Raw genomic sequence first — 27,478 nt, forward strand, 5'->3', positions numbered from 1 at the left:
ACTGCGAGGACCGTCTTCCTCTTGGCCTCGCGCCGCTGATAAAGGAAGCCTTCCTTTTTCTTCTCCTCAGGGCAGAGTTGGAAAAGCTCGGAAGCCCTGGAGATCATGGAGTGGAAAGATCCGATCTCGTCGGGCGGAGAAGCCCTGGTGGGAGGCGACGACGGAAAATCCTCGTCGTATCCCTCGTCGTCCGTACCCGTCGCTGCCGTGTCAGTCCCCGTATCATCCCCTCGGGTGGACGGGGAGGAGGGCTGGACGGGGCGCGACGGTTGAAAAGGAGGTGGTGGATGGATCCTTCTTTTCTTGGTGGGGGGAACACCAGAAGGTCCCGGTTCTGGATCCCCCGACGGGAGAGGTTCCTCCGTCGGTAACGGTAGCCTCGTCCTTATCTCGGAGCATAAGGACTGTATGGCCAACAAAATGGCCGCCGAGTTGTCTTGCGGCGCTGGCAGAGGGGAATCCGACGGGCGAGCAGGGGCCCCGTCGGTATCCTCGACGATGTCGTCGTCGTCACCTGCGTCGGGGTCCATTCCGACGGGCTGGCCTTCTTCCACGCCTAGGCCGTGGCTTAAGACCTCGATCAGCTCCTCTTCTGAGGTTGAGGCCGAATCTACGACGACGCCCTGCCCCCCTTCTTCTTCCCCACGGAGGGTTTCACGGGGGTCCTATCGATGGGCACAAAGGAAGACTCCCTCCGCGGAGGCAGGGAGATTCTGGGCCCTGAGGTCGCCACCACTGGTGTAGCCACCACAGGCTGAGCCAGGGCCGCCGCGACCGTTTCGATAGAGGGCTTGGTCGGATGGATCAAGGCCTTCACCACCTTAGGTGCGCTCACCGCCTTATCCTTGAGGGAGGGGGCACTGCCACGCTCCTCCTCTGCCTTAGAGCTCGACCGGGGCCTCTCCAGGAACTTCGCCGGGTGCTCGGCCTTCCTCTTACCCGACCCAGAGCGTTGGCTCGTGGTTGATGGTGCCGGGGAGGGTGCGCCCTGCCTGGCGCCCGTAGAGCCCGACCGTTCGGCGCTCCCGGTGCCAGCGGACTCGCGGTGCTTGGCCTTATGTTGGGCCCCCGTCGCCGGGGCGCCCTCAAAGGTCTTAGAAGACCGCTCGGATTTCTTCTTCTTCTCGCCAGACGGGCTCTTACCCTCCAGCCAGTTGGCGAGACGTTGATGGCGGTCCTTCATGGTCCGTTCCGACATGTTGCCGCAAAACGCACAGTCCTTCTCCACGTGCGTCTTGTCCTCATGAAGGCAGTAAAGGCAGAAAGAGTGTTCGTCCTCCTTGAAGACGTTCTGCAGCTGGCATCCAGGGCAGACCCTGAACAGCTTTCCGGGCGTCGAGCTTCCCTTCTCCTGGGCCATCTCCGAGACCGGGCCTGAGAAGCTTCTGGAGTCCTCCGAAGCGTAGCTCGACGAAATCTTCACCCTTGAGGGGCACAGATGAATCCGACACGGGTCCCCGTTGATCGGATGTAGGATCGGTGGAGCTTGAGGCTCTTTTGACCGAAAGAATCGAAGTTTTTTGTGAAAAAGCGCGAAAAATAGCACTAACGCTCGAGAGCAATAGCACGAGGATCCCAACACATGAACGTGCGGTAAAAATCTGAAGATGGCTGCCAGAGGCGGTGCTTAGGTAGAGGGCAGTCATTGGCTGTGGTCAGTATGACGCAGAGACCAGTGATTGGTTATTACTACGAAAGACAGATCAGAAACGAAACTGATACTGGTTTTTTCTTTACCGAGGATTCCCAGCCTGACGACGGGGAATATTCATGAGCATGTGAATCCATGCCAGACCCCATGCTGGAGAAGCATGTCTCGTAAGAATCCCCTGTTATGAGCCAGTCGTCGAGGTAAGGGTATACTGGGATGGATAACCTGCGCAGGTGGGCCGCTGCCACTGCCAGTACTTTCGTGAATACCCTAGGTGCAGATGCTATGCCGAAGGGTAGCACTCTGAACTGGTAGCGTTTGCCCTCTATCATGAACCTGAGGTATTTTCTGTGCGCTGGCAACATTAAAATATGAAAGTATGCATCTTTCATGTCCAGTGTTGTCATGTAATCTCCCTGTGATAGCAGTGGGATCACTTCCTGTAAGGTCACCATACGAAACTTTTGGGGTTTGACAAACTTGTTTGCTGGGCGCAGATCTAATACAGGGCGCATGGTTAGATCCTTTTTGGGTCCAAGGAAGTACACTGAATAAATACCTTCCATTACCTGAGATAGAGGCACGACCTCTAGGGCTCCTTTTTCCAGTAGTTGGTCCACTTCTTGGAGAAGGATGGCGAGGTGTTCTGGTGTCATGCGGCGTCCCCTCGGGGGTCTGTATGTTGGGGAACTGTTGAACTCTATACAGTAGTGCGGGCTACGGTGGAAAGTACCCAGCGGTTCGATGTTATACCCTCCCGTGCTGGAAGAAAGGATGTTGACCGGCCCCCGACCCGCGTTGCATGGGAGGGGATGCGAATCTTTGCGTCACTTGGTGGTGTTGTTGGCTTGGGAGCCTCTGGGGGTGGAACCCCGGCCTGTTCCCTTGCCACGACGTTGACCCCTCTGATTGTACTGGCCGCTATTACTTTGGTAGTTGCTGGCAGAGTACTGTTGTTGGTTTTGTTGCTGGCGTTGTCCACGAAAAAAGCACTTATTACCAAATCCCCGCCTGTTAGGGGGTTTTGAAATTTGGTCTAAGGTCTTTATTGTATCAAATTCTTTCTTCGCGTTCTCCAGCGCATCATCCACTGCTCTCCCAAAGAGGTTGGACTCCTCTATGGGTTTATTAATAAGGGACGCTTGTGTTTCCGCCTTAAATCCGGAATTGCGAAGCCAGACGTGGCGCTTCAGTAAAATTCCTTGTACCAAAGTGCGGCCAGCCGTCTCTGCTGCATCGAGGGTATTCTTGACGATGCTTTGATTGACCAGAGAGCCCTCGTTAACTGTAGTCAGTAAACGAGTCCTTAGGGGTTCGGGAGCTTCTTCGATGTCCTGTCTGAGCTTAGCCCATTGAGCATCGGCGTAGCTTGCCAATAGGGTATTATTATTGGCGATTCTGGTAGAGAATGCTGCAGAGGTGGTGATTATCTTGGCTAGGGCATACAGCTTCTTCCCCTCTTTGTCTGTGGGTGCCTCGCTAGTAGATAGTGGGACTCCTGCTCTTTTCCTGGTGTTGGTCACAACCAGGGAGTCCGGGATTGAGTGACCCTTAATATATAATGGGTCTGATTGAGAGGGAGAGAACAGTTTCTCAATCCTTGGATTGACCCCTCTCACCAATGCCGGAGTGGAAAGAGAAGGTGTAATACGTCTCTTAACTAAGGCGAGGATGGTTATAACCTGGCTAGTGGGGGGTTTTTCTTTGATAATCCTCTCCACAAAATCGGGGTCTGGGGTGACCTCCCCAGTTTCGATCTCGAAATGTGCTGCTGCCTTCTTCAGCAGTGCATTGAAGGTGGGTTGATCATCGACAGGCGAAGGGTTCCTGACTGGTGTAGTTTCAGTAGACCTGATGACTATACTGCTACTGCCTGTGTCAGTCGAGCTAGCCGGTGACTGCCAGGGATTTGGGTCGCCCTCGCCTGTGTCTTCCTGGAATCCTTCCTCACATAGGTTAGTCTCCTCGTGAAAACCTTCCTCTTCTTGTTGGTCCTCAACATAGGTGAGCTCATCTTCCTCTTGGAAGAAGGTGTCTTCCTCAGTGGGATTGTAAGAGTCTATGTCCTCCTGTATGGGGTTATAAAACTTCTGGTATTTAGCCCTTGGACTCTCCAGGGGTGCCTCCCTTGGTCTCTTGGGTGCCCTGTCTTCTGGGATGGACATGAACCTATTTAGTTTGTCCATACAGGTCTGGAACCTTTCAAAGGTCCACTGAGGTCGACCAGGACGGTCTGGGAAAGAAAAGGGGGTTTCTTCCTCCTGTAATAGTCTGGTTCTGTCCCATAACGAAGAAAGAGAGCCTTCGCCTTCTGAGTATCCTTCTTGCTGGCTAGGGCCTTCTGTCGGCGTCGGGAACAGGCCTGATCTGTTTTCCAGCGCCTTCGGCGTATCTTTGGCCTTGTGCGCGGTTTTCGGCGTTGCACTCGACGTACGTCTTTGGCCGTCCTTAGATGCTATGCGCGCGAGGCTTTCGGCGATCATACTCTCATCCGAGGGATCGGTCGCCGTCGTGCTATGAAACGTCGAGCCTTTGCCCGTCGAGTCCTTGGTCGTCGAGTCCTTGCCCGTCGAGTCCTTGTTGGCAACGTGAGCGCTCTTGCGAAGCGCGCCGCCAGAAATTTTGGTGTTAGCGCCCTTATTTTTAGAGTGCCCAGTCGCCTGTCGCGGGAGCAGTGGCAGGGAGGGCTGACGACCCTTACGGTCGGCGGAAGACGTCGGTGGGCCCGGCGTCCCCGTTGGCGTTATGGCTACCTTCGTCTTCGACGAATGTGTGCCTGGGGGTATGTGCTTTGGTGTTTTTTTGTGTGCGTCCTTGTCGCCGGGGTGTTCATCCCCATAAGCTGGGCGTGAGCCGGGCTTGTCGGGGACGGAAGAAGAGGAGCGTGAACGCTCCTTTGAGAGGTCTACAGCCTCTGTTACGGGGGCCGTGTAGTCACTGTCCTCGTCACACTCGGCGGCAGCGGGCGAGGAGTCAGGCCTAGACATGGCGTAGGCCACCCACCTTTTGACCCTGCGTTCTTTTAGAGTTTTGGGCTTTAATAATATACAGGCCGCACAGCCGTCCTCCTGGTGATCGAGGGGTAAGCAACGGTTGCACCGTTTGTGCTTATCCTTCCAGGTGTATTTACCCTTGCAAAGCGGGCAAAACCTAAATGGCGTCCTCTCCATAGCTGAGGGTAATAAGTGTGACTATGACCTCGAAAGAGAGGGAGGGGAAAGAGAAAGGCATTCTTAAAGAAAAGAAAGAAAGACCACAAAACCCCACTCTCCCTACTGTCTATGGCCGGCGAGGCCAGGCCACGTGTTCGGCAGCGCCGAAGGATCTCCTCCGCTCGTCCTTCCGTCAAAGATCTTGCTCGGCAGAGAAACGGCTCTGCGTCGAGGGAGGGATCTACGTTATTGATATTAATAACAAACGACCAAAGGTCGAAGAAACTATTAGTCAATGTCTCTCGAGGAGCGCCGCATAAAGGCGACCAGTAGCTGGGCGGAAAAAAACAATCTGAGGGATCTTGACGCATGAGGGATTGTGGGTACAACGCACGTCACTATAGGGATAGTGTTACAGACACGCCTTGTCGACGTCCTATTTTCGACTACGAAAAACAAAATGCAATACTCCACAGTGACCACTGGATGTCGGACCTATGCACAGCATGTGATTCTAAGCAGATTAACAAACATCAGAAATAAACTTATTTGACTATTACTATTAAAGGAATAGACAGTTTAACCAAGGATACTTTTCAGAATTGTACAAAACAATTCTAGGATAAGTAAGAACTATAACAGACTTAAGAAAGGCAATCAGCAGTTCAAGGGAAGTAAGGACCCATGTACTTTTCAGAGGGGCTACAAGCAACTCTCAGACAAGTATTTACTCCAAGACTGTTTTAAAAATGCATCAGGCAGATCAGAGGAATTAAAACCCAATAGTACACTTTAAGAAGGACAGACAGTTATTCAAGGTAGGTATATCCTATTGGTAGGCTTTTACACTAATTAAGTTAAGAATAATAAAACCGTACCAACACTATTACTTTTAAGTCTACACACCTCTTGAAAACAGTATGAGTAGACCTACTCTAAGAATTTAGAATGAAGCAATAGAAAAGAATCGCTGAGGCGAGTCAAACCGTTATTCAGCAGTTAGGGAGATTTATCCGTTTTATGCTTAATCCCCTCTCCTAGTGAGACCCACAGCACATTTTGCTGGACCTCTGGACCTTTTTCTTTGTATCCTGGATGAGTGGAGCCTTTTTCCACTCATTCATTCTTACGGGCTCTGTCTTCTGGAACTCTGTTCTCTGTGTTACCTTTTACTCTTTTAAGGCATCTGTTTTACTTTTGCAACACACAGCTCCTTATGGGAGTGGTGCTGGGTACCCTTTGGGTTCTCCTTTGAGATTTTTCTCTCCCACGTTCTCCTCCTCCTCCCTCGTTCTCCTCCTCTCTCAGAGAGAGTGACAAACTGCTGTTGAGATATCCCGTTGAGTATCCTGCCCTTTGTCACCAGAGTCCGGGTCCATCGCTGCTGTCCAGAGGAGAATCCATAGAAAACAAGGGGCACCCTGGCTATTCCCTGATCTCTCCAGGTAATACGAACTGTATAAAGACAAATGATCAGGGCAACCCCGGTTGTACAAAAGAACACAAACAATTCAGTGGTATTTATAACATGAATCTCATACTGTGAGTTACATACAGGAAAAATCATTACCACACATAAGTATACTCTACGCATTCCCAATTACAAAACATATACAACAACGTATTATTGTCTTTATACCAAGGAGAATCTAGCCACAAACATTTCTTCTGCGGTACTGTGGGGTGAAAAGGTATTGCTTACCTTACACCAAGAGCTCGCTCAAGAGTGTTGGTGTACAAAGGGGTGTACAGTCTGCCAGCTTGTGTCCCTATTAAGAGTCCTTGAACATCCTTAAACTAGAAACTGAAAGTACTCACTGAAACTTTTGCGTTTCTGCTGCTTCGTATAACTTTGAGCCTTCTCCAAACTGACTTTTGCATAGTTAGGGATCAGATTTTTAAAGCTTTAGTTTGCTGAGAAAACACCTCTAGAACCTTAAACCTGCTACTATGACTAACCAATCTTTTTCCTCCCAAAGACTATCTTATGTGGTTTGCTAACTAAATACCATTACTGTATATCTTTGTCTGTGCGCGGTCGTACCAATACGGTAGAACTGTCATTAATGTCAATCACTAACAACTGTTCCCTGAGCAACCACCTTAGCAGTGGCCTTTTGAAAGTATTTTTAAGTAATCCTATGGGTGTTGGTTAAGTAATCAAAATATATTAAAACAATGTGTGTAAATAAATATATATTTTAATTACATTTATTGGTTTAAGTGTTTCTTTGGACTACTGTACTAACTGAGTTCAGTGTACTTACCTAGAGCTCACATCTTCCTCTTATGATGAGCCCGACTGCTTTGCCACTCTACCAAAGTTCCATGAGTAGTACAGACTGATACTAAGAGTTGGGGACCTCTACACCATTGGGATAGTTTTATGAAGTCTTACCTCAAGAAGACTTTAGGAAAACTCCCCTAACACTGAAGACTGAGTCCCAACAGTCTCTTGGTTGGAGTCGCCGCCTTCACGACTCTTCGGTCGCATGGATGAAAGGGTCAGAACAGGCTCCAGTCACAGCAGGCATCCTGGTCGCTGAAATCGGTTACAACCGTCTTTTCTTCATCTTTCACTTCGGATTCAGCTCCAGTGGTCGACTTTTCTCCAGCTTCCAGGATCAGACTTTCATACAGTAACCCACACACTACTTCTGCACACTCCTGGCAGTTTACAGAAAGGGGCATGTAGCTGTCCAGTGGGACCTGGTTCACTCGGGCACACCAGGGCACTCTGGAACCTCGGCAGGAAACAAAGGGTTCCCGCCGAGGACAAAACTTCAGCCAGGACCTACCCACCTTGGACGCCAGAAGACGACCCAAGAAATTACAAGTTACTCACTGTAGTGACTAACCTACTCTTAGTCCTTAGTCTCCTTTCCTCCATACTGTATGGGTGCCCCTTCCTAGGGACGGGAGACCAAACCTTTTTCACCAGAAAAACCTTCCCCTTTAAATTTAGGGGCGAGTGGGGGTGCAGCCCTAGGAGAATGCACTCCTCTGACTCCACCCACCGGCGCAACTCCTCAGTCCCCATTGACGTGTCGACAATATTTACCATTGTCCCACCATACCCTGTATTTAGGGGGGGATGGTGGGACGTACGGAAGAAAGGGGACTAAGGACTAGTCACTACGGTGAGTAACTTGCAATTACTCTCATGTCCCGTCCCCTTTCCTCCATACTATATGGGCAATTACAACTGAATGTAGCCCCATGGTGGAGAGGAGACCCTGCTTAAACAAATCGGTTCCTTAGAACCACCTGTCGGAAGGCTGTGTCCGATTTAGAGCCGGCGTCCAAACAGTAGTGCTTACAGAAAGCTGAAGGGGTTGCCCAGGTGGCTGCCCCGCTTCTGACCTGCCATGGAACCTGCAGCTGGAAGGCGAGGGCAGTGGCCTTGTCTCTGTGCATGTTGGCTGGCAGCGGTTTGCACTGCCCCTCATAGGCCTCCTTGATGGAAGCCTTGGATACTGGATAACCGGGTCTGGAGCCACCAAAGGTGACAGAGCCTCCCATTTGCGGAAGCCCTTGGTCCTATCCAGATAGAATTTCAGTGTAAGACTCTCTGGGCTTCGTTCTTGGTGTCCGCAAAGAAAGTAGTTAATACTTTTTCCCCGTTCAGATGGAAAGCGGATGGTACCTTAGGTAGGAACGCCGGGTGTGTCCGTAGGACCACCTTGTCCCTGTGGAAAGTGGTATAGGGCTCTGAAGCCACCAGAGCCTGGCTCTCGCTGACTCTGCGAGTGGAGGAGAGTCCCACTAACAGAGCTGTCTTGATGGTGACCAGCCTGATGTCTGCGGATGATTGGCTAGAAGTTTTTGTGCGCCAAGACGCCCAACACCACATTGAGATCCCACACAGGATGTGGCTTCTTGATGGGGGAGTAGAGCCTGGACAAGCACATCAGATGTTGGACTATTGGGTTGGAAGAGGAGAAGACCTCCGCCTTCGAATTCCTGTAGGCCCTTATGGCTGCCAGATAGGTGCAACATGTGTCCACCTGCACGCCTGAGTGGGCAAGGTGTGCCAAGAACAAAAGCACATTGTCCAGTATGCATGTCAGGGGGGTCGATCTCCCTAGACTCTGCCCAGTGGCAGAACCTGCTCCATTTAATCTTGTATTGGCTCCTAGTGGTCTTGCTTCTAAGCGCCCTAGATGATCTCCAGGTTAGCCCAAGATAGGCTCAGGTGCCTGAGGGTGACCTGCTCAGGAACCACAAGGCCTAACTTCTGAGGAGCAGGGTGGAGAACCCGGCCCCCCCCTGCTGGGACAGCAGAGGTGCCGGGCACAGCGGAAGGTGAATGGGTGGTCTGTCTAAGAGGCTGAGCAGTTCGGAGAACTACGGCCTCGCTGGCCACCAAGGCACTATCAGTATGATGCTGAGTCGAGCAGCTTCCTTTATCCTGCGGCACACCTTGGGGACCAGAGGTGTGGGAGGAGAGGCATAGACTGTCATGCACTCCCATTGAATCTGCATGGCGTTGCACAGGGAGCCGGGACCCTGTACCTGCCAAGATGCAAACTGCAGGCACTTCCTGTTGGTACAGGAGACTAAATGTTATACCTGAGGAAGGCCCCATGCGTTGAAGACCACCTGTAGGGCCTGGTCATTCAATTGCCATCCGTAATTGTCTGCTCCCATCCTGCTGAGCCTGTCCTCTACCAAGTTGGCCTCCCCCGGGAGGTGGCCGGCCCGGAGATATTTTCCAGGGCCCATTTCCATATGCTGACCTCTGGTTCGCACAGCGTAGAGGGACCTGGTACCCCACCCCTGCTTGTTGACATAGTACATGCTGGTGGAGTTATCGGTCTGGAGGGGGACAGTCCTGCCCCTGCTGAGTGGAAGGAAGGCCTTGAGCTCCAGCCAGTTGATATGCGACTCCTGCCGGGTCCAGAATCTGTGAACTCTGGCTGTCCAGAGTGGCTCCCCAGCCGTCTATGGAGGAGTCCATAGCAATGGTGACCTGTGGAGCCGGCTACCGTATGGCCTACCCATCCGCAAATTGCAGTCCTTGGACCACCATGTAAGGTCTGAGTGGAGAGAAGGCGGTATGCTGACCAGCTTCGCTCAGGAGCCCTTCTCCTGATTCCATGAGGCTGCGAAGTGCAGCTGCACTCTCCTCATCTTGAGCCTTGTGTACGGCATGGCCAAGAGGAGAGCTGCCACGATACCCAGTAGGTGCTGGTACCACCAAGCCGAAATCACTGGTCGGGTAAGGAAGTGCGTAGAGGCCCTCTTTACGGCCGTAATCGTGTCCTCCGAGGGATAAACACTCTTGGAAACTGGTATCCCAGATGAAGCCCAGGAAGGTGAGGAACTGCGTGGGCTGCATCCGAGACTTGTTGAGGTTGATGGTAAACCACAGGTCGTGGAGTGTACTCTTAAGTGAGTAGGAAGTGAGGACCACTCCCTTCAGGGATCTCGCCCTGACGAGCCAGTCGTCCAGGTATGGGTAGACATGGTGGCCTTGGGCCCGGAGTAGGGCTGCCACTGCAGTCATGAGTCTGGTAAATGCCACGTGGGCTGAGTTGAGGCCAAAAGGTAGCACCGTGTACTGAAAATGACAGCCCATGATCCTGAAGCCTAGGAAGGAGCAGTGGGGCTGCCAAATCGGGATGTGTAGGTAGGCGTCCTTCAGATCCAGGAAGCACATCCAATCTCCCTCATCTAGTGTGTCTCTGCAATGAGTGCTAGCGTTAACCATCTTGAAGAGGGAGGAAGAGGTTGAGGGTGGATAGGTCCAACAACTCTCAGGCCAGCCTGGTTGTTCTTTTGCATGGCTAAAATCCTGGAATAGAAGCCTATGCCCCTCTGGGAGGCTGGTACTTCTTCCACTGCCTGGCTCTTGACTAGCAACCGGATCTCTGCCAATAGAGTTGCCGTCCAAATCTGTGGGATTGGAGGGGAGGAAGAGAGGGAGGTATTGGCAGGTGGTGCCCCGTGGATACGAATGAGAGGATCCAAGGGTCCGTAAAGTTCTGGCGCCAGAAATGCATGTGTGAGGCTAGACTGCCCCCCACTGGAGACACGTGGACCCAGAGGGACGAGTCATACCTTTTTATTCTCCGAGGATGCTGCTGAGGAGGGCGACTGGAAGAAGCCATTGCCCCCATGCCCCCTTTTTGTTGCTTGCGCCGGTGCCGACTTGGCGAACGGTCAGGTTGTCTCGTCCTTCGTTCCTGGAATCCCCTGAACCCACCAAATGCCCGCTCTCTTTCGGAGCGTTGATGCGACTGGGCGTACGCCTTGGGCGTGTCCTTCGTCAGGGTAGAGAAAGACTTCGCAGTTTGCTCTCTGTTCTTATCCTATTCCTCGTTGGTGGTAGAGTGGAAGAGTTCACTACCCTCCAATGGAAGGTCCAATATGCGATCCTGGACGTTGGGGTTAAACTTGGTAGCCCCAAGCCAGGCCGTCCTCATGTCCGTGGCGACGCAGATGGCCCGGCACGAGGTATCGATGTGGGCCACTGTTCACTCCATGATGTCCTGCGCCACCAGCCTGGATTCTCCTAGACCCGCCTTGAAGTGTGCCTGGCTCTGCACCGGAAGGAAGTCTGACATTTCCTGCTACAACCTCTGGTTAGCAGCTGCCAGCATACCATCCGCGTTGGCCTGACGGAGGTGCAAGGAGGCGTTAGAGTACAGCTTCTTCCTGTATGCCGCCAAGATTTACTCCTCCTTGCCTAGCAGCGCTGAAGACGAGGTGGCCGAGGACGACTGAGGCTAGGCGTAGAGTGATGCTGCAGCGATCAGAGGAGAATGAGGATTGGGGTGCGTTGATAAGAGTGTATGCCCCTCATCTATCTATACTTGACATCAAGGCGCCAATTGACAGGCTGGGCAGAGTGAGGCTTGAGCCACCCCTTCTTGGCCAGAGCCACGATGTCCTTCTGCATCGGGATACCCGTCTTGTTAGGGGGTTGTAGGCTGAGGACTTCTGCCAGGACCCCCTCTGGGGGTTGCTCGACCTCAGGTTGAGGAAGGCCCAAATATTCTGCCAAACCTGCAAGCCTGTCATGGAAGGCCTTTTCGATGACAACGGTGTGTCAGGGTCCTTGTTGGGGAGAATTCTCATAAATGGCTGATTTCCCTTACCTAATGAATCCCTCAGCAGCTTTGCTAGAGTTTATTTTTTTCACCTGCTAAGAGTGTGAGCCTTTTTCCCACGCTTACATGTGTTTTGCTGTGTGTATTTTTCCCATTTGTCTGATCTTGGGCTCTGGAGCCTCACAGACTCCATGAGCATCATTTTTTTTTTTTTAAACTTGTTTATTTTTGGTCAGCACACAGGAAAACTTTGCATTACAGGTAAATTGGCACAAATAACATTTTATCGCCTTTATCGGTTTCCTTGAAGTTCCCCCTCCCGCCCTCTAGTTCTGGGGGTCTTCCGGACCTCGCTCCTCTGCTAATTAGATCTGGGTTCTGTCCTCGGCCCCTAGGGCGTTTGTCACCAAGCGTGGCTTGTATGTTAAGGCTGGGAAGCGTTGGTCGTAGTCTATCATGGGCGACCAGATGTTTGTAAAGCGGTGAAGGTGACCCCTGTTTGCCGCCATGACCCTTTCCGAAATGAAGATGTCCCAGAGTTTCAACCACTACAAAACCATTAGGGGCCCTCCGAGGATTTCCAGGTTCGGGCTATCGTGATTTTAGCGGCTAGGAGCAGCTGTGTTATAAGAGCCGCCTGCTTACCAGATCTCGGGTATATGCCCGGAATTGGCGCCCCCAATAGAATTGGTTCTGGCTCCAATGGTAGCGTGGTCTGGGTAAAGTCTGCAATGGTGGCTATACATTGGGAAAAGAAGTTCGCCACCATTGGGCATGTCCACCACATATGTAGGTATGAGTCCGTCATGCCGCAGCGGCGCCAGCATTGCGGGTCCAGGGACTGATTGAAGTGATGTAGCTGGAGCGGCAGGTAATACCATCTTAACAATCATTTATGTGCACCTTCTCGGTTCGTCACGCAGAAGGACGACGAGTGGTTTCGTGCCCAGATATCTGTCCAAGACTGGTCTTCTATCGGGTGACCTAGCTCCAATTCCCACTGTGACATATACATTGCTCTAGCTTCAAGCAGGTTTGGCTGCAATAATTTATATAGCGCCGAGATTCGTCCTCGGCTCGGAGGATCTGCGGCTGTTAATTCAAGAGCATCCAGTTCCCCCATGGCCGCCATGCGAGTCTGGGGATGCGTGCACCAGTGTCGGATTTGGAAATAAGAGAACCTGTCGGTCTCCGAAAGGTCAAAGGCGTTTTTACATTGAGAGAACGTCAGCGGCTGGGTCCCTACGAATAGCTGACTTAGGGAGTTGAGCCCCCCGGCTATCCAGTTCTTAAAGTTCCGGGGAGAGGTCTCAGGTGAGAAGGCCGGATTGTGGAACACTGGGGCAGATGGGCGCAGGTCTCTCGGGATGCCTCTGAATTTGCACGCCCAGGCCCATGCTTTTACGTCTGCTTGGTCGATGAGAGGATGGTTGGCCAGGTCCGCCGTAGGGAGAACAGGCGTAAAGGAATCGTGGTAAGAGGTTCATCTTGCAGGCCGCAATGCGACCTATTAGGGCGATCTCCTGTGAAAGCCAGCATTCCAGGTCTTTCTCTAGGGTTTTGAACAGCAGCAGGAAATTCATCCGGTAGGTATCTCTGGGGCAGGCGGGGATCTGGACTCCAAGGTAAGGGATTGACTTGTCTCTTAGCGGGATCGAGCAATAGGATCTAAAGGACTCCTTGTCTCCCTGTTCGAGGCCTAGTCCCAATGCTGCTGATTTTGGGAAATTGATGGAAAATCCCGAGACTCTTCCAAATCTATGGATTTCTGCTAGGGCAGCCCTCAACGACTGGGAGGTGTCCGTTATGGTCAGCATCACATCGTCCGCATATAGTGCTATTTTATGTTGGGAAGGGCCTACTTGGAGTCCATTAATTCTAGAGTTGTGGCGGATACGTTGGGCTAGCGGTTCCATTACCAAGGCGAAGAGAAGGGGGGAGAGAGGGCACCCCTGCCTTGTGTCACAGGATAGGGGGATTGAGCTAGACAGGATGGTGTTCGGGGCCTGATAATTCGCTAAGATCAGCTTCAAGAAGGAGGGTCCAAAATGGAAGGATTCCAGGGTGAGTCGGAGGAACGACCAGTCTACTTTGTCAAAGGCCTTGGCCGCGTCCAAGGCCAACAGGGATAACTTCTGTGAGTCTCGTTTGGCTATCTCCATCAGATTAAGGACCCTGCCTGTATTGTCCGTAGTTGCCCTATTCAATATGAAGCCCGTCTGGTCTGGATCTAGGATATCTGGGAGAATTCTCGCTAATCGATTTGCTAAGACCTTCGAATAGATGTTTGCATCTTTGTTTAGTAAGGAGATGGGTCTGTATGCCGCAATTTCCTTGGGATTTTTCCTGGTTTGAGAGCTAAAATCGTAATCGATTCTTGCATCGATTGGTTGATGGACCCCGAGGTGGCGAAAGAGTTCAGGAGCGTCGTCATGGGGGCCAGCAGCTGGGGTCGGAAGAGTTTGTAAAATCGAGTAGAGAACCCATCCGGTCCAGGGGCTCTTGACTTCAAGCTTTTATTGGCCGCATCGACTTCTTCATGTGTGATCGGGGCCTCCAGCTCTTCTCTGCATGCGGATGTGATGTGGGGTAGGGCTGCATCCTGCACGTAGGTTTGCTGTTCTTCACTTGAACTCGAGGTAGCCGACATTGTTTCAGCCAAGTGGGCCTCTGCAATCTTCAATTTATCGTGATCCGCAAATTGCGTCGCACCCCGGGAGTCACGGAGGCCTATAATTGTGTTCCTCTTCTTAGCTCTCGCTAATTTTTCGGCCAGCAATTGGTTTGCTTTATTACCTCTGGCGTAGTAGCTTTGTTTTGTCTTGGCTAGGAGCTGCACCGTATCCTCAGCATAGTGGGCCTCCAGCTTCTTCTGGGCTACTTGTAACGCTCGGTAAGTTCTAGGGGTCCAATTCCTGGCCTTACACACCGTCTCGGCCTCCTGCACCTTGTCCTCTAGGTTTTGGCGCGTGTGTTTTCGTTTGTGGAAGGCCGCTCGTTGAGCGATTAACACCCCTCTCACCACCTCCTTCATAGCAACCCATGTATTTGCCGGGGAGGTGTCCTCATTCCTATTTACTTCAAAAAAATTCCTTTATAGCTTTAGCCACCACGTCTCTCACTGACCTATCTCCCCCCAAGATCGGGTCATACAGGGTCCATCTGCGTCGTGGGCTCGAGTCAGGGTTGTGGGCTCTGAGGGTTAGGATTATTGGAGCATGGTCCGAGAGGATTCTGGGACCAATGAGAACTTCATGAGAACTTCATCTGTAAATGCTAGGACTTGCGGGGAAGCCAGGAGGAAGTCGATGCGCGAGTATGTTCTATGTACATATGAATAAAAAGAGTAGTCACGGATCTCAGGATTGAGGACTCTCCAGGTGTCTACTACCTCCATGGTTCTCAATAGTTTGAGTAATGCTGTCGCCAGGCAGAAGTCTAAACCGAGATTAGTGTGTAGAGCTGGCCGAATATTCGGCATTTTATAGCTACGAAACGGCCATCGGGGCAGAGAAAGGAGTCTAGGATCTGCGGTCTCAGGCCCCTGGCAAATAGGATTGCCATGCCCCCCTTCTTTGTGCCATTCAACGCCAGGAATTGTAGCGGGAATTGCCGGTCACGAAGCCGAGAGAAATCAGCCGGAACTAGATGCATCTCCTGGAGAAAGGCTATGAGGCCTCGTCATTCTGCAAACGTCAGAGTATCACCTTTCTCTTCTGCGGGGCATTGAGACCTCTGACGTTCATCGTTAAGAATTTCAGTTTCTGATGTGGAGGGAGCGCCTCTTGGGCTTCTTCCGATAGGGGAGCTGATCTGGGGTGTGGGGCGGGGAGGACGGAGATTCTCAGCCATCATCTAGGGGTTTAGATTCGGTGTCCTCTTCCTGTGGCTGGGTTTTAACTTTCCTCCAACGGGAGGGTGAACTTCTATCGGAGTGGGGGGCCAGACTTTTCGGTGCTACCCTTCCCAAGGCCAACTGGGCCATAACTGTCCTCCCAGCCAACGGGGCTAGGATCAAACCACTTGGTTGGGTTCGTCTCCAAGGGTGGGTTGGTGACATACTCCTTGGAGTGGGGTATGGGCCGCTCGGGACCCGCAGCATCATTGATTTCTACTTTTAGTTACTGGATCGGTCATTTCATGGTCCTCTGTCGTAGCAAGATTATTTCATCTTCCGGCGTCTCTGTGCTTTGGACCGAGACTGCTGTTGCCAACTCTGGGGCAGCTGCACTGTGTCTTCTGTCTGACGGAGTGGGCTCTGAGCGGGCGAGGGCTCCGGAGAATTTGGGTGCAAGATGGACCCTGCGTCTTCTAGATGGCTAATTTCACGCTGGGTTCCCTGGAATGTGAATTGGAGAGTGGAGGGGAAGAGCCATCGGTATCGTATCTGATGGGTCTGTAGGAATAGGGTTAAGGGTTTGAGGGCTCTTCTTTTCTGTAGGGTCATCAAGAAAAGGTCCTGGAATATCTGGAGCTGGGTGCCCATGAACGAGAGCTCATCCTTGGAGCAGCTTATTGCTATGATCGCCTCTTTAGTGGCATAGAAGTGGACCCTGGTAATTACGTCCGGAAGAGGGTCAGAATCTACACCTCGTCTTGGGCGAAGTCTATGTGTACGGTCCAGGATGAGTTGGGCTTTGTCCATGTTGGGCAGGAGCGCTTGGAAGAAGTTGCCCATGTATTCTGGGAGATCTTTGTCTTGAATCGCTGTCGGGACCCCTCGAATGCGCAAGTTGTTTCGTCGCGCCCTATTTTCTAGATCCTCCTGCTTGTATTCCAGCATCTCGCTCCTATTCTGGAGTGCCAGAATCTCGCGTCTCAAGTCTAACATAGTGGCGTCGTGGCTCTGGGTTAGGTCCTCCACCTCACCCACCCTTTGTTCCGCTTCAGCTAGCCGTTGATCTGTCTGATCCATCCGTGTGGAGAGCTCCGTCATGCAGGAGCGAAACTCTGTTTTAATATCTCGCATGAAGGCTTGGATATCTTCCTTAATAGCTAGTTTTCCCTGCTCCTCGGGGGCTTTCTGCAGGGTCAGCTTGGAAGGGGAGGGGAAGGGGTCCGGTTTCCTCGTCTTGTCCGCTGCTAGCAGCATGGTGGAGATGTCCGCAAATTTAGCTGCTTTCGATTGCTTCAACATCCTGCGGAGACTGACTCCTGGCTTCCTGCGACTGCTAGTGCTTAAGAGAAGGGCCGCCAGACTCCAGGGATCCCTCTATATGGAAGAGTGGGAAAGGAGGGGGGGAGCCCGTCTGCGCGAGGGGAGTTAAAGCTCAACTCCGAGAATCCCAGGATGTTAGGTGAGAGGAAACCACAGCCCCACGGAAGGTCCGGAGCGTTGTTCCATGGGATTCAAGCGCGGTGGGGCGATGGGCACCCTTGATAGCAGCAGAGTGAGTCTGATGGTGGCGGGGACCTCCTCCGCCCCAAGGATGGGGGTCCGGGACCCCAGAGATGGTGATGTGCAGTGGGCAGGGGCGCCCCAGGAAATGGCCAAGTCGCAGAGGGCAATGGGGACCTCAACTCCAGGCTCCTGCGGCGTTTGAGATGTGACAGTAGGAGTGAGGCCCACGAGGTACGTCAATGGGGTGCGGCCAGATGGTGATGGCCGGAGGGTAGGCTTCTAGTAGGACTTCAGCAGGTGGCCCAGGAGCAGCCAGGCGTTGGGGTGCAGTGGGGGCCCTAGACCCCGGCCCCCTCAGCGTTGTGTTGGGGTGATGCCCGGTGGGACCTCGGTGGAGGGCGGACGGGTGATGGCAGCCGGAGGGCCATCGCCAGATCCAGGGGAAGGCTTCAGAGGGTGCCGCCGCCAGAGGGCAGCTCCCGTTGTAATTTCAATGGGGAGGGTGGGCTGGGGCGCCCCAGGATGTTGGGGGAGCCAGGGAGGGGCCCACGGGGTGCACCGTCTGTATGGTGGTTGTGTTGTGCGATCTTCCGGGCGGGCCTCGCGCTCTCACCTTTATGGTGTCTGGAGAATCCTGAATGCGAGCATCGGAAGGAGGGACCCGGGGGAGCCCGGTTGATGCTGCTCGTCGCTGGTCTCCGTTTGCTCCCTCGTCAATCCTAACGCAGTGCTTCAGGACGGGAGCACCCGGATCATACTGCTTCTTCCATGGGACCGTCCCCGCACCGGAACGGGCTCTCTCCCTCCCTGATTTCACCGCACAAGGCCAGAGTCCGCGCTTCAGGTAAGCGGACCAGGGAGGTGGCGGAGGCAGGGGGGGGTTGCTCCCTGATCCCTTCCAATACTCAGATTCGGGGTCAATCTCCGCATCTCAGCTCAGGCGGGGACGTGCATCACTGCGCTCCTCACCCAGGAGTCCCGTCCGCCATCTTGGAAGCGCCGGGTGGTGCTTGGGCTCGTCTGAGCTTTGAGGTGATTTTCTCAGCCAAATACGGGATCAGTGGAGCCCCACTGGGCAACATCTTGTGCCTCGGAGTTTACGATTTTCAAGGATCGGACATTTACTGCAATCTGATCGACGATAGTTTAGCTTATTGCCAAATGCCGCGGGTCTCGGACGGAGGCCATCAGGGAAGCCGCCACATCGTTGGCGGTCCTGGCCATGTCCCCTCATTTTTTATGTGCGTTACACAGCACCTGAAGTGCAGTGACACAGTGTTGTCTTTTAGACTTCCCACTGACTCAATTTTTCTGGGACTGACTAATGTCTCCCAGAAACATGTAAAGTTGCCATTAACTTTATGTAGTCTCTTTAAATCACAGACCCAGTACAACCCATCTTACATGGAGTATTGGAAAGGGTTAATTCTTATCCCTTTTTGTCTGTTTCTCTTGGAGCACTGTTTCGCTCCCTTTTCATCAAGACTTGGCTGGTGGCAGTGGTAACTACCCTATTTTTCATATCATGGTTATCTTATATAACCATGGTATTGTTTTAGGCTATTTTATTTGCCTCCAACATAAACCCGCTTGACCAAATATATTTTATTGCGGCTCCGGCTGGTTTTGCCATTTCTTTTTGTTAAAGGCTTTCTTGTGTTTTATTCTGCGCGCCAAACCAGGTTTGGTCCCTTTGTTTGCCGTCTTTTCTCAGGCTTCTGCACAGAAGCCCCCCTTAAGGCGCCTGAAAGTCTGGGTAGGCAGGATGTGACGGAGGGGTCTCAATCTGTTGAGATCCGGCAAAAACGCTACAGGTTGCTGCTTGTTCCGCAACCACCCGGAACAGCTCGCGCAGCACAAGAGAATTGGTATTCAGAACCGATAACCAAATTAGGTGTAAAAGTATGCCCCCTCTTAGATCTAATCTCCCCTGGTTTTCCAGGGTGTGTCTGATGAAAACGTCTTATCAATTGTGATGCATGAACCGCTGATTTCGGTTCCCAGGTCCGATCAGATGCGGTGTAACCTTTCCAGTCAAGTATTGGAGTCTCCCACGATGTAGGCGGGAGTCGCAAATGTCTGAGACTTCATACTCCGGTCCTGTGGATGTGATAACTGGTGCAGGCCGAGTGGAGAAAAGGGAATGAAATGTACTCCGTCAGTCTGGTTTTAATTGAGAAACATGAAAAACCGGATGTATGCGTGCACATGTTTTAGGAAGTTTCAGTTTACATGCCGCAGTTCCCATGGGAGCCACCACCCGGAAGGGACCCATAAATTTAGGTGAAAGCTTAGAAGGTCTTAGATGTCGGGGAAGAAACCTGGAAGAAAGCCAAACCCAATCCCCCTGGTTTCAATCCTGGCCCAGGGTTTCGATGTCTGTCAGCACACCGCTTCACTCTGTTCTGGGTATTCTTCAGAGTTTCTTTAGCAATATCTTGGCCATGATGAATCTGTTTTAATAAAGAGTCAACGTCCGGAATTTTATTATCCTCTGGTCTCTTCACTGAAAATGAAGCTGGATGAAACCCATAGGTACAATAGAACAGAGATGTCTTTATTGCAGATTGATAAGAGTTATTGTATGCATACTCAGCAATTGGTAACAAATCCTTCCAATTGTCTTGAGCAGCGGAAATGTAATTCCTTAGGTAACCTTCCAATGTCTGGTTAAGTCTCTCAGTTTGGCCGTTGGTTTGCAGGTGATAACCTGAACTTAGCACTCGAGTAATCCCCAATCTATGGCAGATAGGTTTCCAGTATCTGGATGTATACTGGGATACTCGATCCGAGATTATAGTTTCAGGTAAACCATGTAGGGAGAATACTCGAGAAATTAAAGTATGTGCAATCAAAGCTGCCGATGGTAATGCCGCCAGTGGTAGAAAATGAGCCATTTTAGTTAAAGAGTCAACTACTACCATGATGGATGAACATCCTCCTGAGGGTGGTAGTTAGACTATAAAAATCGGTAGAGATTATTTGCCAAGGTCGCACAGGTATTGGCATCTTTACCAAAGTCCCAAAAGGAGAATGTCTAGAACTCTTGGACTGTAAACAATGGGGGCAAGATTCCACATAACTACAAATGTCCTCCTTGAGAGATGGCCACCAAAAGTATCGAGAAATTAGTTCATAAGTGGTAGCATAACCACAATGGCCTGCCGTTTTAGAATCATGGCACATGCCCAGAACTTCTTTGTAATGATTTTGTCGGTACATATGCTTGATCAACCCTGAAATAACATCCTTCCTTTTTACTAAGGGTGCCTTGTTCATTCTTTGTGAGTGACTTTAAGGTGGAAGGGCCAGAATGTTGTTCCAGACGTTGTACGAAATTTGGGAATTTGACCAAATTCCTAGCTAAACAAGGAAAAGATACGTTCAGGTCTAGTTGACAGATTGAGATAACCATCCTTACGAGACAAGGCATCTGCCTGTAAATTATTCCTCCCAGGAATAAAAGTAAATACAATTCTGAAAGGGGGAAAAAAAATGAGCCCACCTGCCTGTCGGCTGTTACAGGTTTGAGCATATTGAAGAATCCGTAAATTCTGATGGTCTGTTCTTACTTCTGTTGGATGTTGGGCTCCCAACAATAGATGCCTCCATTATTCGAAAGATCTTTTAATCGCCAGCAATTCTTTTTCAATAACAGTGTAATTCAGTTCTGCCCGTGAAAGTTTTGGAAAGATATGCAATGGGTCGTTCTACATCCTGTTCATCCTTTTGTAAAACAACCGCTCCCAAAGCATACTGAGATGCATCTGTTTCGATGATAAAACCCTGGGATTGATCCGGAGTTTTTAATATATTGTGCTGTGGAGAATCTTCTTTTTAAAGTGTCAAAGGCCCTTTGTGTCAATTCGGTCCAGAGAAAAGGAACACCTTTCTTCAGAAGGTTTGTAAGGGGCTGAGTCAGAGCAGAGAAGTTTGGTATGAATCGACGATAAAAATGTGAAAATCCCACAAATCTTTGAATGTCTTTGCATGAGTTGCGAATCGGCCAATCCTGAACAGCGGTAACCTTTTCAGGGTCCATAGCAATGCCTTGAGCAGACAAAATATAACCCAAGTATGTTACCTTAGGTTGGTGAAATGAACACTTTTCAAAATTACAATATAGATGATTAAGTAGCCTTTGTAAAACTTCTTTACCATGAATTTGGTGTTCAAAATTATTCTTAGAGAATACCAAAATGTCATCAAGGTAAACTATGACATAATGAAGCAATAGATCTGAGAATAGATGGTCCATAAATCACTGGAAAATCGCCGGGGCTTTGGATAACGCGAATGGCATGACTACATATTGAAAATGTCCAAAAGGGGTCCGGAAGGCAGCCTTCCACTCGTCACCCTTTCTTATTCTGATGAGATGATATGCGCCCTTAAGATCCAATTTAGTGAAAATGTTTGCTCCTTTGACGGCTTCCAAGATATCCGGGATCAAAGGCATGGGATACCTATCTGGAATGGTGATCTTATTTAACCCTCTGAAATCTATACACGGCCTAAGCTCTGTAGAATTTTTCTTGGGAACAAAGAAAAGGGACGCTTTTGCCGGTGAGGTGGATTCAGTTATTAATCCATTCTTTAGATTTGTGTCTAAATAGTCTCTCAAAACCTCCTTCTCCAAAGTCGACAAAATAAACATCCTGCCAAACGGTAGTGGTTGTTCCGGGATGAGATCAATGGCACAATCATCTCTCCAGTGAGGTGGTAGTTGTCTATATTCCACCGGGGAGAAAACTTCAGAAAATTGTTGATATTCTGTTGCAAGACCTGCTACAAAATTAAGCGACGTTACCGGTTTACAGGTACTCCGCCTATGGGCTTAATCTTGAGGATAGACTTCTAAAGACCCCATCTCCGTGTGACCGATACAATGAGTTAAACAGAATTCTGAACCCAAAAAGAATGAACCAGCCGTCCAGTTTATGAAGGGATTATGCTTCCGAAGCCATGGTAATCCCAATATAATGGGATAATGAGCGGCTCGTATGATATCCAACGTAATGATCTCCTGATCCCTTGAAAGTCTTTCCCTTATTCTTGGAGCATGAGTGTTCTCAGTGGCAGAAGGAGGGGTCACCAGGACTGGTGACCAACAGGCAGTGTCAGAATAGGTTGTTTAGTAGCAAAAGTCAGCGTTCCTTAAGAAAGCTGGGCAAACAGGTGAGCTAGAAGAGGGCCCAGGGGCTTCACAGAAGACACCCTAGCAGGATTATAGCAGTGGGACTGGGTGCAATGGATGAGAGGCCTCCTAATCACAGAAAACAACCCACAGCTACACAGAAATCCTAACAGGCTTAAGGTAAGTATATACCCAAACCAACACAGTACCTCAGCATTGAAGATATTGCAGCAGGAAAATTTCAGGGTCTGCAGCCAAATACCCGGTCAGTGGATTCCTTGTCGTGGTGACTGAAAACAAGACCTCAGAAGGAACTTTGCAGCAGGGATCGATGAAGGCTCTCTAGACAAGGTTTCCCTCGTGGCTGAATGAGGTTCTGTGGATTTGACACCTTTTCAAGGAGCACAGAAGCAGACAGAAAATCGTGGTTGAATTCTCATTGTTACAAAAGTCCAACACTCTGCGGAGGGGACTTTTCGGACTCGATTTGTATCTCTGGAGATCCACCAGGATGCCCACAAAGTTTTAGCGGAATTGGGAATTCAGAAGACTGTGCACCGCACGATGCCTCAAGGTCCAAGGGTATTGGGGTATTTCAACAACGCAAGGTCGCAGCAACATGTGGAATGGCTCAAAATGCATATCCTCTTGAGCCCTTTGGGTCTCACCAGAGTCTGGGTCGGGGTCGTTGTTTTCGGAGTCCCCAGGTCGATTGGAAGGAAGGGCTACAGCAGGCTCCGGTTAGACAGCAGGCTCTCCGGTCGCTGGAAATCGTTTCAGCTGCTCTTCTTCATCTTCCACTTCGGTTCCAGTGGTCTACTTTTATTCAGCTTCCAGGTCCGCAGTATTTATCAGGAATTACAACAACCTCTGCATTCTCTCCCCACATTTTACAAGAAATGGGTGGTCTGGTTGTCCAATCAGGACAGCAAGCCCCCCCACTGGGATTTGTCCCCATTCATTCAAGGCGCAAGACAAAGGGCTGGGGAGTTGTGGACTCCTCCCTTACTTCTTGCTCTCACAGACAGACTGGAGCCTGGGCGGGGAGTCCAGGGGACTCCCACTGAAGATACAAATCACACCAAGGAATTTCTCGCTCTGGATGTTAGGGGAAGGAACAAGAAACGACAATAAACAAAATGGTGAAAAAAGAAGACCGGCGCCATTTTGTTAAAATGAGCACCTTTCGGTGCCTTTACTGCAGCTGTGAACACAGCACACGGTAAAGGTGCACCAAATTAATACAAGGTATCACTGCCACCAGCTAATGAAGGTAAGTTTGTCCCTGTAACAGAATTGTTACAGTTTCGGTGTGAAAGGGGATACATTGTATCTCCCCAGCACTCCTCACAAGGTGGGGTGTGCTGGCTTCACAGAATAAAATGTAAAAGGGATCCAAAGATCTTTTCTACCCTTGGGAACTGTAGTTCTCTCAAGGTTAGCAAAAGAAAGTTAAAAGGGGAGCCCCTGGGACAGCCCAGCAACAACAGGCACTTATTGCCAATAAGTTGTTTAATAGGATAACTTTAAAAAGACTCTCCCTAGAGTCTTAAAAATGACACTCATAAAAAGAGTTAAATATTATTTGAGTGTGGAAAAAGGTTCCCACTCACTGAGGTATTAAGGAAAAATATCCCACTAATAAAGCAAAATATTCTGGGGTTGACCCAGGCCAGAATGATTTACCAGTTCTATGAAAATCCTACCTAACAGAAAGGGATACCGCATCTCACCATCCGGTGTCCCACTCCCCGAAGACCCCTCACCCAGATGATCCTCCCACACTGGTCCATGCCCAGGAACTGGCTCCAAAAGCGATGGCCGTGTCCTGGCCACCTGGATGACAGATACCCGGGGACTAGTGGGTGAGACACCTTCTGTTTTCTCACAGGAAGCTGCAGCGACCATCAAGGGCAGTGACTGAGGGTGACCTGCTCAAACACATTGCATAGTTGAACAAAAAGCATCCAGTTTCTCAAGGTTAGAGATAGACATAGGGACCTAAGATGGTCCTGCACATGCTAAAGCACAGAGTCACAGACTGACAGCGCCCAGGGCCTCCAATGACTTCTTAAAAGCATGGGCCAACATTGCATAGTTGAACAAAAAGTATCCAGTTTCTCAAGGTTAGAGATAGACATAGGGACCTAAGATGGTCCTGCACATGCTAAAGCACAGAGTCACAGACTGACAGCTGCCAGGGCCTCCGATGACTTCTTAAACGCATGGGCCATTGAAGAAGACGGCTCACACCGGGAATGGAAATGGCATTTCATATTTGCCCATTCTTCAGACAGTGAGGAGCGTTCAGAGCTTGTGTCTCTGTTTCAGAGCTTAAGGTCTGAGAGGCCTACAGAACAGATTCTCCTTCACCTCTTCTGAGGACAGAAAAAGCTTAAGCACATGGCCCCTTCACTCCTTAGTGTGCAATGAGTGGTATGACAACCCACTTCAGTTCCATGGTCCTATCCGAGGCACCACAAATACATTAAGTGGGGTTTTGGGACTGAAGGAGCAGCTGCATTTCCTGCAGGGTTTAAAGCCAAACTTAGGAAGTGCTGGAAAAAAAATGTCACATTCTTCTCGTACAAAATGGCACCAATGTGCCATTATTGAGTCTATTGCTGAGCCATAGGCATCACCTGGTGGCCGTTCCAAAAGCTCCCCAATCCAGATCGCACATTGGAGGCAAATTGTAATGAAGAGGGATCTGTGGGAAGAATGTAACCTTTATAAATTGAATTATGTACACAAGTACAGCAATTAAAATATAACAGATTAGATTCTTTCTAGACACTTATGAGGCATCATTAAATTAAAACTATTAAGGCTGTTTGCGAAAGGAAAGTGGGACTGTGGGAAGAGTAACAATTCAATACTTATTTGACGTTCTTATGCTAAATCCAAAGGCAATAAGTGGCAAACCTATATTCAGGCAAATTATACACAGCAAATTTCATGTATGCGAACCGCTATCTTACCTTATGCATCACAATTTTACGCTGCGCAGGTTCGGCTACATCTATCATTTTCTGTACCACGTAGTTGGCATATTGGTCCTTCATCATGGTGTACAGTGCACTGTGAGGCCCATCGTTCATCGTACACACCTCATCGATCAACATGGCACGCTCAGTGCGAGAGGCATGTGTCACACATTTCTCCACAACATTGCTGCAGCCGGACAAGGAAGCAAAACATCACAATTGAGCTGAACCTCAGGGAAAACTTATCAAAGTTCTTCAATTACAGGTAGACATTGACCAGTTCAAATGCTCCCTTTTTCAGACACTATACCAGTAACAATGCAGGATGATGGCTGATGCAATGGACTGTGGTTAATAGTACTGGAGGAGCCCGACTTCCGAGATTTATTTCCTAAACCAATGCACCTGAAGCATGTCACTGCATCTCAAACAAGGCCTCATGTATTCATTTCTTATTCATATGCCTTTTCTGCTTCAAAGCAAGTTAACAAGATGCATGAGAGCTTGTGAGCATAATAAAGATGCATGGATTTCTATTAGTAAAAAGTTACAGGGTAGACTCAAGTTTAATTAAGTTTAGCTCAAACAGGAGACACTGTACACATTGTCTCACCTTCCTGCACTGCACTTTGGGATTTAAATGAAATTGAGGTTGGCTTGGTTTCAGAGATGCAATATTAGGAATCGGGTGCTTTAACAGGGTATATGTTCAAGTGTGTTTTTTGCAGCTTTCCCTTCATTCACTTATATGGAGCCCCCAAAACTTTTGCTGTTTTGAACCTGTCTTGACTTTTGAAGGTAGTAAATCTTGATTAACTTATTTGTTTTGGGGGCACTAATCAGTCAATTTGGCGATCAGTGCAGGGAGACAATGTCACACATTACAAAATGACCTTGTTTTACACTGTTTTAAGATGCATTTCTAAATGCTGGCCTGGTGGACAGATTTGAGGAGGCCAACTCTAGTTATAGTGAACAGGGGACTCGTGCACTGCAGCCAAAACCAATCATGGTAAATGTGGAGAGTGGTCAAGGTCAAGTCTCGGGAACGGCGAGTGGGGTCAGGGGTTCACAATGAGTCCACACAGTGAAATACAACGATTCCACTGAAACAGGAGAGTAAAAGAAATACTCTTTATTGTAGGCCTAAAACATACTATAAAGATGAATCAAGCAGGTAATGTAATCACACAATACTCTAAATATAAACCATATATACAGTCAGTTAGTTAATGCAATGCATAGAGTTACCCATATACCTGAAAGGAAAAGTAAGTAGTTAGGCAATTGTATTAACAGTCCACAGGAATAGAAGCATTAGCTTTGTAAGTCCAACCCCAAGTTGAATGGGGGGCCTTGTGCCCAAAAGTTCACAAAGTACTTTGACTTTCGGGTGCCAGAGAATGTCGACAGGTATCAGACCGTCAGTCCCTCCTCTGGCTCAAGCACTTACCTGTGAAAGCCACAGCTTTCCTCGGGAAGATCTAAAGAAATGGGTGGTGTTGGTAACCAAGTGTCCCTGCGCCAATCTATTTGCCCATCTTAGTAATCATTTTTCTTCCAAAAACTAGGCACCGTCAGCATCAGGTGAGGGGGAAGACCTTAACACCTGTCGGTCTGAAAATGTTTACAAGAAATGAGCACTCAATGCATGTGAGCAGTCATTCAAAAAATGATTTGATTCTGTTCCTTGTTAGTTTTTACTAGAAGTGCTCATTTAATCAAGTAACTTGCTATGAGAAGGTTACATCATAATTATCAGATGTGTACTTGTGCAATCATAATCAGTCAAGAAACAGCCCACAATAAACTCTTGGTGCACTTGCCTCTTGTTTCGCCGAACAATGACGTCCTCTAGGTTAGTTACACAATATCTGGCTCTAGCCAGGTTAATTCCTGACATTCAGGTCCCTATTCTCAACTCGCAGTTTCACTGCGCCAATAACGATATTCGTTATTTTACAAAAATGCTGCCGAGAACACAGATGAACACGTTCCTATACACCAAAGCGAGAAGCTTCAACATTGCATGATGTTGAAGCTGCTTACTTTGGTGTATAGGAAAGTGTTCATATACACCCGTGTGTTGTATATGAACACAATATAAATAAAATGCATGTTATGCTTCACGCAACAGAAATGGTAGCAAATGAAA

The 27,478-nt window shown here is 49.7% G+C and overlaps 1 protein-coding gene across 16 annotated transcripts in view; it reads right to left on the reverse strand.

The window, feature by feature from the left end:
- Positions 1 to 27,478, reverse strand: part of PUM1 (pumilio RNA binding family member 1) — a 1,312,543-nt gene that overhangs the window by 23,041 nt on the left and 1,262,024 nt on the right. For all 16 annotated transcript variants that reach the window (XM_069623037.1, XM_069623034.1, XM_069623036.1 and 13 more), the window contains one exon: positions 25,318 to 25,510. In XM_069623037.1, coding sequence (XP_069479138.1) covers positions 25,318 to 25,510 — 193 coding nt within the window. The remainder of the gene's footprint in view (positions 1 to 25,317; positions 25,511 to 27,478) is intronic.

The sequence above is a fragment of the Ambystoma mexicanum genome, chromosome 11, assembly GCF_040938575.1.
Source record: "Ambystoma mexicanum isolate Mex_15411 chromosome 11, UKY_AmexF1_1, whole genome shotgun sequence".
Taxonomy (NCBI): Eukaryota; Metazoa; Chordata; class Amphibia; order Caudata; family Ambystomatidae; genus Ambystoma; species Ambystoma mexicanum.